Source organism: Leguminivora glycinivorella, chromosome 17, assembly GCF_023078275.1.
Source record: "Leguminivora glycinivorella isolate SPB_JAAS2020 chromosome 17, LegGlyc_1.1, whole genome shotgun sequence".
NCBI classification, from domain to species: domain Eukaryota; kingdom Metazoa; phylum Arthropoda; class Insecta; order Lepidoptera; family Tortricidae; genus Leguminivora; species Leguminivora glycinivorella.
Window position 1 is genome coordinate 19,061,839 of NC_062987.1, and position 9,552 is coordinate 19,071,390.

Consider the following 9,552-nt stretch of genomic DNA (forward strand, 5'->3'; position numbering starts at 1 on the left):
CAGAAAAACTCATTGGTACGAGCCGGGTTCGAACCCGCGACCTCCGGATCGAAAGTCGCACGCTCTTACCGCTAGGCCACCAGCGCTTCCCTACACCTATAACATGACACCATGAGGAAGAAACGGGATGGCGAATATTTTAACCCGTCATCACAAGGGACAAGGGACATAACGCTAGAAAAAATAACGAAACGACTACAAAAATCAGTGATCATAATATTTTATTTGTAAACACTTTAACATAAGCACGTGATATTATTATACTTAACATACAGAGTGGGGCCTGTAACAAAAGCAAAAAATTAAACTGTAAGCTATTCTCCTTATACTGATCAACATTTGTTCAGCGACTTTTAAAAATAACTTGTATTTTGATTTTTATTACCATTGAAAGTTTTTTCTAAGAGGTAATGTATTGCGAATTCTGTTAAGTCTAAAGTGTGACAGACAACGTCAATGACAACAATAATGGCGTATTAAAGACTTCATAATTTTTAAAAGTCACTGAACAAATGTTGGTCAGTTTAAGGAGTATAGCCTACAGTTTAATTTTTTGCTTTTGTTACAGGCCCCACCCTGTATATTTTTAAAATGACAAGTCTTTGGCTAAATGTTTTTTTTTGGCACAAGGTTTTAATAGTCGACTGATCGACTCTCCCATATACTCTTGCAACTAGTACCTACTCATTAATGAATCTAAGAACCCAAAACACAATACCTTTCGTTCTCTTATCACAAAGATTGTAAAAAAAAAATAAAGGGCTTCAGTTAGTCCACTATATTATGGCTACCATAAGTTACCTACTAGATAGTTACGGAAAATATTTGTAATTTATAAACGTCATTTCTGATTCTGACATATCCGATCCCTTTCGTATCCAGAGCTAATATTGGACGTATCTTAAAGTTCGAATCGAGCAGGTGGTCTGATCCATTACTTTTGAATAACTGTATCATTGACTAGGCCCCCTGTTTTATTTTTGTGATATAAGGTGGGTTTCTGGTTATAGTCTGTCATACTATTTCCATCACTAGATAAAGCGGTTTTTCAACTTTTCTAGTGACAAACTTCTAACTTAAAATTAACTCTCTATCAGACGAGCGTGGTTCTTGAACATCGCTTCTCTGCCCAACTTCGTGTAAGTCTTGTAGACTAGCACGAGGAATAGCGACTGGAGTACTGAAACAAAAATGTCATTAAATAAATAAGCTTCATTAATGAGTAGGGGCTTTCCCCTTCGGCATTAAGGAGTAGGGGAAGTTTGAAAGTAGCACCGATAACGATTGATAAAGAAGAAGATGAGGAGTACTAGGTTAGCATACGGTACGGTACGTCATTACGGGTATTATGCCAAAGATGAAGTAGATCTTAAGTAGTGGTAGGGTTAGGTTAGGTAGGACCTGCCTTCCACTGAGACGGTGGGGTGTTTTCCCCTAAGAGTCGGGTTCGAGTCTGGACGCTCGCTAGCGAGGTTGCGGACGAGTACTTCGGAGTGCCTGGGACCTCGCCGTATAGCAAGGCGACGGCGACAGAGGGGTTATAGTGGGTAAACCAGGTCTCATCAGCCTAGGGAGTCCCACATAACCATCCCAGGCCCGTCCCCGCGCCTGGGTGGTATGCGTAATGCATTTCCCCTCTTAAAAAAAAATAAAAAAAAGGTAGGACCTGCCTTACCGCTGCCTGCCTCCGTAGGTTGATCGCAGGATGACAGGCACGGGGACGCCTGCCATCCCTTACACATGCGACCGTACTGAATACGGTCTAATAGTATATGGGGCTATCAAAGGACTCCGGAGGTGGTGCTCTGCAAAGCGGACTAGTGCTGGTGGTGCTGTAGAAGTAAAACGCGAGCGTACCTGCAGCCCACCGCCACAGCATAATGGCGGCAGACGGGAGGGTTGTTTAATGGGTAGACTTAGGATGAGCACTTAACAAGGAGTCCCACATAACCACTCGGGTCAGTGGTATGGTAAAGCATTTTCCCCCTCCTAAACAAAAAAAGGGTAGGACCTGCCTTAGCTGGCGCTGAAACCACTCTTGATAGCTTCTTTTAGCAGCTGATCTTTCTCTTAGGTTCTTGACACATCCGATATCTATAGAAAGCTGTTACTAGCTTGAACTTACCACAGCCAAGTAGCGATAGAAGACCAGTCATGAGGTCACGTCCATCGAACAATATCGCTGCTGTGAAGTGAGCTGCCATGGCTGTGATTATCACACCGTAGATGAAGTAGGCCTTCACTTGTCCTGGCTGGCGCTGGAAATAGGATAGGTATAATTAGATATTAAACACCTGGAATGGATACAGAAATGCTCAAACCTATTTCTACCAGTGCTGAGCTGTGAAGTGGAGGAGAGTGGATTAATGAACTTATGGACCTCGTTGCAAAGGCAGGATGCAGGCTCCATATGACAAAATGTAGCACATCAATGTGACGACCGGACTGGCTTAGTTGGTAGTGACCCTGTCTGCTAAGCCGCAGTCCTGGGTTCGAATCCCGGTAAGGGCATTTATTTGTGTGATGAGGACAGATATATTATATATGTATTGTTGCTGAGTCATGGATGTTTTCTATATATATGTATTGATATATTTAAGTATGTACATCGTCGCTTAGCACCCATAGTACAAGCTTTGCTTAGTTTGGGGCTAAGTTGATCTGTGTAAGGTGTCCCCAATATTTATTTATTTAATTATTAGGTTTTGATGAGGTGGAGTAAGTTATATAGGGTCTGTCGATTATTTGAACCATATTTGTTATCATTTGGAGCCTGTCGTGTCCGACTACTGGGCAAAGGCCTTCCCCAATTGCTTTACTGATGCCTATCCTGTGCTGTCTGGTCACTCGTTCAAGAATGAGTTCATTTCATCCCGACATTGCCGTCGGGGTCATCGCATCCTCGAATTCCTCGATCAGAGTTTTCATGCTCCCATTCTGTAGTGAGTTTGGCCCACAACTCGTACCGTCTCTAGACAAAACTTCAATAGTTATCGCACTGTTGAACCCGTATAAAAGAGCGATAGAGGGAGATAACAATGATTGCAGCATGAATCGTCAACCATTGCAGTCTTGGCTAGAGGGCGAGTCTCATTAAATATTACAGAAAATCTCCGCACTTACATTGGATATTCCATTGCAGAGAAGCACAGCAAATATAAAGCGATGAGGGAACCCATCACCAGCACAGCTATAAAGGTTCCGAAGAACGTGTTGAATATAGTTTCGTCTGACACGAACATCCTTTGGTACGTTTCGCCATTGCTGCTGTCGTATATTTCTTGACCTGCACCTGTAATGATATTTGTGACATTATCTGGGTAAAGGGATCTTATTATCGATGGCGCTTATGGCGTTATGAGCGGTGTTCGTGTACAAATACAACGCCGCGGGACGTAAGCGCCACCGATATAGGTCCCTTTACCCAGGTAACGTCAAATTTAATGATTTGGTTAATTTCCAAGAAATTCGCAGGCCTATATAATATTGTCAAAATTCTGTTTTTTTTGCGATAGGAGGTAAACAAGTAGATGTAGCCTGATGGTAAGTGATCACTGCCCCATAGACGTCCACACTGGAAACACCAGGAAGGTTGGAGTTGTGTTGTTGGTCTTTATGATGGGTGTACTGTACGCGCTTTTCTTGATGTTATAAAAGTAGTATCGGTCGTACCGGAAGGCGAACCGTGGGTAGGCCCCTAACAAGGTGGACTGATGACCTGGTGAAGGTCGCAGGAGTCCGCTGGATGCGGGTGGCGCAGGACAGGTCATTGTGGCAATCTTTGGGGGAGGCCTATGTCCAGCAGTGGACGTCTTTCAGCTGATATGATGATGATGATGATGATGATATATTTTACGTCAAGAAACCAATCACGTCTTTAAAAAAGTTGAACTGACCTAATACTTGGTATCGCTCAGCACACCGGCGATAAATATGAACATCAGCACAATGCTCCCCAACAGAGCCAGTCCTGTGGTGATCTGAAAATAAACACGTATGTTTTGTAAATCTGATACACTGTGTAAATCTAATACGAGCGAATCTCTTAACGGTGTCTTAGGACGGTAATTCTCAATAGTCTAGTCCATATTCTAATTGCCGCGACGCTTTTATTTTCAGTGGAATTTGAATTCTAATAAATTAGAATTAGAACTGAAACTCCACTGAAACAAATGAAACGCGGTAATTAGAATTCGCCCTTACGTCTTGAGAATGACCGAGGACATAAGAAATTTTAATTAGATTAGGTACTTTTACCTAGAATTTAAATTTAAATTTTATCTATAATACAATAGTTCGGTTCGTAATGTATCGTTGACGCTTACTTTTTGACCCCCGACGCAAAAACGAACGGATGTTTTAAGTTTGACGTGTCTGTCTGTTTGTCTGTTTGTTTGTCTGTCTGTCTGTCTGTAGCTCCCGAACGGATGTACCGATTAGACGTGTGCGCCGCGCCGGCGCGCCGCCGCCGCCGGCGATTTTGGCCACGCCGCCGCCGCCGATTATTAATCGGCGTGAAATCGGCGTGACCTTGGTGGTTAATAAACTGCTCAGACTTAGTATTTGATTAAATTTTTGGACTTATATATACTTTACTTTTATTAAAATATTATATATTCAGCACTAAGAAAGATTAGGAACCTTAATGTGAAGTTATAATGGCATGCGAAAACCGGATATGCGGGGAGATCTGTGGTAGTGACAACGTTGACCTAGCATACGACTTGACACAATGGTTTTCAGCGTCTACGAGAAAACCACACGTGGAGAGCCAAGAACTTTCCCTGTTGGATCTTCTGTTATCGTTTCATCTGGATGACTACCATATTGTAATCCATTCAAGGTTGCATGGCTCCTTGAAATATTGTCCGTTCTAAAATGCCTACGTGCCCACCGCGTCGGGAAATTGCTTATAGCCGTGTGTAAGACTGTAAATCGGCAGATTGAAATAGGAAGCGATTGTTTTTTGCGTCTTACTCTTAGAAGTATACTACCCAGGTAACCCAGGTTTGCTTCACTTCGCATAATCCTAATTTTGTTCTGCAGGAAATGAAGCTTTTCATTCCATTCTCTGTGGTTTCAAGTACCAAACTTCATTTTGATCCTAATTTGAGTGGCCTAATATGTGTCCCACTGCTGAGAAAACGCCTCCTCTTCTTTCCCCCACTCATCACGATTTGATGCCCGCTCCCGCCAGTCATTGTATCTATTTTTTTCATCTACCTCTGCCCCGGCTAAGCTGCGGTAACCATTCAGTTGCTACTTTGGCCCACCAATCCAGGTGCATTCGGCAAACATGTCCTGCACGTATCATATAGCACATGGAAAATTATTCAGTGATCCAAGAAGAAAAAAACAGAACCACTGTCTGCGTCCAACTCAAATTGCCGAGAGCTATATGCCGGATGTTCGTTTCCAGCATAGTTCAGCATGTAAAGCTCTTTTTTCCTCGACAGTGATAACGATGGAATTCTTGTAATTGTGCTGAAGTTGTATGCTTCTGAGAGGTCATCAATATCAAAGACCTCTTTTTCAACGTAGACCCAACCTCATAATAAAAAATTAGCTTTGGCTTTGATATACGTAGCTGCAGCCTACGATCGCGATTGGCACCAAGTTCTTGTTTCGAAGCTTCCATCATAAGAGATTGTTCGAATGGTTCTGCAGCTTTCTCGCAAATACAAGCATAAAGGTGGAAATTAAACGTTTGGTTCAGACTACATTCATGCTGGATTACTTAGGGTTAGGTTAGGGTTATAATATATAATAATATCGTTCAGTAGCAGTAGAAGTAGTTAAGTGTAGTAGTAACATTCTGCAAATCAAATAGTCGCTGTTATGTTGATGATATGAATCTTCTTACAGCGCCAATGGAAAACTTAAGTGAGAGACCCAATTTACAAGTTTCCCATTATCATCACTAAGCTCATCATAATGAAAGAGTTGCTTGTAGATTCATGAACATTTAAAGGAGGAATCCTTAAATGCAAGCCAACATTGATCAAAAAAGGTTTTGTGCCAGCAAAGGATAATTATTAGCGTATACCTACTCGAAAGTATTTTTTCCTATTCCGTGTTCATTTCCATGTGTTATTTAACTCATAGTTTATATAAAATTATACGTAGTACACCTGTATTGATCAATATTTCAAGAATAATAACAAACAAATGATTTTTATATAAGAAACATAAAATCACGGTCACGCCGATTTCACGCCGAAAATACGCCGCCGCCGCCGATTTTTTGGCAAACGCCGCCGCCGATCGTTTTATGATCGGCGCACACGTCTAGTACCGATTTACATTTAGTTTTTCTTATTTAGCCATGTTTGATGGAAATCGGTCCATTATGTCGGGGTTTTTTCAAAATTTTGCGGTTAGGTTATTTAAAACGTCGATAACGTAAATTTTAGGAGAGGGAAAATCTATGTAATTTTTGGTTCTAGTTATTTGGGGGTTCTGTTTATTTTCTCCATGCGATGTATACCATTTTCTGTGACGTTTATGATATTGAATAACGTATTTAAAAACGCCAAAATAGTTATTTGTTATACAAGAGTGCAAAGTTGTATTTTAACGCCGAGTGTGGAATTGAAAAACGAGTAAGCGAAAGGATTCTGTAATTGGACCACGAGCGAATCGAGTGGTTCGAGACTAGAATCCTGAGCTTGCGAGTTTTTCAACACACGAGAAGTAAAATACATTTACACTCGTGTGTAACACAAAACTTTTCCCCTCACTGTAGCGAGGAAAGTACAACGCAAAAAACGCCTTTATCACTGCTTCCAGTAGTTCCATAGGTGGTAAAACATCTTCATCACTAGATTAACCCACTTTTATCAATTTTAAAGCAGAAGATTTGCCTCTATTCAAGGTCAAATTACTTTACCCACTAGTGGATAAAATGCGTTTTTACCCGCTGGTATTAAAGGACAAAACACGTGTTTCCGAGCTAGTGAGGGGAAAAGTCAATTATCGTAGAGGCTCCATTTTAAATCGATCGTTGCATCAATATCGTTATAACATTTTTAGAAAATGTCGACATCAAAAAAAAAGCCTCATTAAATTGTATGCAAAATGATAAGATGATCGTCAAAACCAAAACATATTTTCAAATCAGAATCGGAGTCAGTTGTCACGATATTTTTAACACGGATTGAAATATAATTATAGTATTTTGAAATGTGGCAAAAAATATACATATGAGATCCATCGAAAGTATCGAAACAGTTGAATAATTCAAAGTTTCATTCAATAAAGTTTCTTACTGCATTTAAGATGGCCAGGGCAAGGCAGACGTCCTCAACGCGGATCTTCATTTTAGTCCTGAAAATATACAAATTTGATTTTATTATTAAGTAAACCTATTTGATTTTATTATTAAGTGCCTGTGTGGTGACGGGTTAAGAATTTCACCACCCCCTTTCTTCCCGTGGGTATCGTAGAAGGCGACTAGGGGATATGGGTTAAATTGTGGTGTAGCGAGAGGCTGGCAACCTGTCACTGCAATGTCACAGTTTCGTTTTCTTTTAACCACTTATTTGCCAAGAGTGGCCCTGAAGCTTTAGTAGTTTCATGTGCTCTGCCTACCCCTTTATGGGATACAGGCGTGATTGTATGTATGTATGTATGTATTAAGTAAACCTTGTATTAATATGTGTCTATGCCTAAGTGTGTCTACATCACAGATTTTTTTAAATTATGAATGGGCTTACTCTTGACCACAGACCAGCGAAAGGCAAAGGCGTGGCTTACGATGGAGTGAGCTCGCCCAGAAGATGTCTGTTCACCCTTGATTTGACGATGAGATTTTTGCCAAAGGGCTGAATTTAGGACAAAAAATTCAAAAGAAAACCAATTTGACATATTTAAAAGGATTGACAATTCAAACTACCATGGCGCCATCTAAAACATATACCACAACATATACCTGGCTACCCCATTCATTGTAGGGGCAATTTCAGAATTTAGGACACCCCAATTAGCGTAAGTTGTTAACAAAAATTAACTCACTGTCAGTTTTGTGACGACAATTAAGCATGAAATTTCAATAAAAATATTGTTTTTGTGTTAGTTACATAAACTTTAAGCGACAATCTACATCCAGAATGTCAAAAAAGTAAATTTTTCGACATATTTTATGCTTAATTGTCTTCACAAAACTGACAGCGAGTTAATTAGAGAGTAAGTAGATAGCAATTAACAAGCAATTCGTGATAGGCCCTCTCTATCTAATGATACGTATTGTACGCAAATATATTCCTTATCGCGACATGACACATATGTCAGAGGTGTTGGACTACGTTAACAATCTGGCACAACAGAACTGATAATTAACCGTTACTACGTTACCTATTTAACATGTTGTGATTGAAACGAACGCTGTCATGTTTACAAGTGCAATCATTTTATTTATCAGCGGTCCGATTTTTGAGTCTCACGCGTTCGAATTCTGAAAATTGTCACTGAAAATAATAAGCAAATCACCGTTTTCAACCGGTATTTTAGTGACAAAATCCCGTATGCGAGATTAAAAAATCGCCCTCCTGTTCAGGATAAAATGTTACAAAATTGGAAATATTGGCCGTCTCTATCGCACTATTCGTATGTGCGATAGGGACGATCTTATGTTTTCTCATTTATCGCGCAACCATGATTGCATGGGGGTCTAGCCAGTATGATAAATTGCAGAGAACGTAACAAAAAACTAAATAATATACGAAACGAGTAGTACCGTAATGTGGAAAGGCTATAAATATAAATATTGGTGGACACCTTACACAGATCAACCTAGCCCCAAACTAAAAAAAAATTGTACTACGGATGCTAGACGACGATATATGTACATACTTAAATACTGCTTGACTATGGGTGCTACTTATACGTACATAGAAAACATCCATGACTTCCCATCCCTTACTGGGAATCGAACCCAGGGCCGCGTCTTAGCAGGCAGGGTTGGTACTAATATGTATTCTGTGCTACCGACTAGGTCAGACTGGTCATCAAATATGATTTTCTTTCAAATATTTTCATTTATAAATTTAAAAGAAATGACGATCAGTATGTCCTGCCGAATGAAACGCAGTCTGGCTTAGTCGATATTCCAAAATAATTTCAATACGCATTCTATTGAATGTCTCTTTTGTATATATAAAACTTTACGCTTTAGTTTCGAATATATTTTTTTAAAACCTATTATAAGACCTAGCTATTAACAAACTAAAAATATACTTACAGTTTGTATGTGACAATTTTCCTTTATTTATCACGATTCACTGACACGCGTAGGGACAACGCCAGAGTGGCGACTGGTATAAATAGCTCGCGACTGCACTGCATCTGCGTCCAGTGATAAAAATGGGAGTACCCAATACACAGACTACACAAACAGACACCGCATCATCAAAGGGGATTGAGTATAATGAGACTATAGCATCGATGAATGTATATTATATAAGTGTTAAATTAAAATGATAAATACCCATTAACTGTTAATTATAACTTTAATATTCTATTTTTTAAATGATAATTATTTATTTTTTAAACATT

The 9,552-nt window shown here is 39.8% G+C and overlaps 1 protein-coding gene across 1 annotated transcript; it reads right to left on the reverse strand.

Annotated features, from left to right (window-relative positions):
* Window positions 1-585: 585 nt before the first annotated feature.
* LOC125235354 lies at window positions 586-9,332 on the reverse strand. The gene is made up of 6 exons (XM_048141896.1): window positions 9,239-9,332; window positions 7,269-7,326; window positions 3,899-3,980; window positions 3,124-3,295; window positions 2,126-2,258; window positions 586-1,180 (listed from the first exon to the last, which is right to left on the reverse strand). Exons 2-5 carry the CDS (start codon window positions 7,317-7,319, stop codon window positions 2,240-2,242), a joined length of 324 nt encoding a protein of 107 aa, XP_047997853.1. The 5' UTR covers window positions 7,320-7,326; window positions 9,239-9,332; the 3' UTR covers window positions 586-1,180; window positions 2,126-2,239.
* Window positions 9,333-9,552: the final 220 nt, after the last annotated feature.

What these genes read in the sequence shown, in the direction of transcription:
- LOC125235354 (XM_048141896.1), bottom strand. Translation starts at nt 7,319, where the DNA reads ATGAAGATCCGCGTTGAGGACGTCTGCCTTGCCCTGGCCATCTTAAAT. An exon ending in CCCTGGCCATCTTAAATGCA is followed by an intron (nt 3,981 to 7,268) that starts GTAAGAAACTTT and finishes GTTTATTTTCAG; the next exon opens with ATCACCACAGGACTGGCTCT. An exon ending in GCTGAGCGATACCAAGTATT is followed by an intron (nt 3,296 to 3,898) that starts AGGTCAGTTCAA and finishes CAAATATCATTA; the next exon opens with CAGGTGCAGGTCAAGAAATA.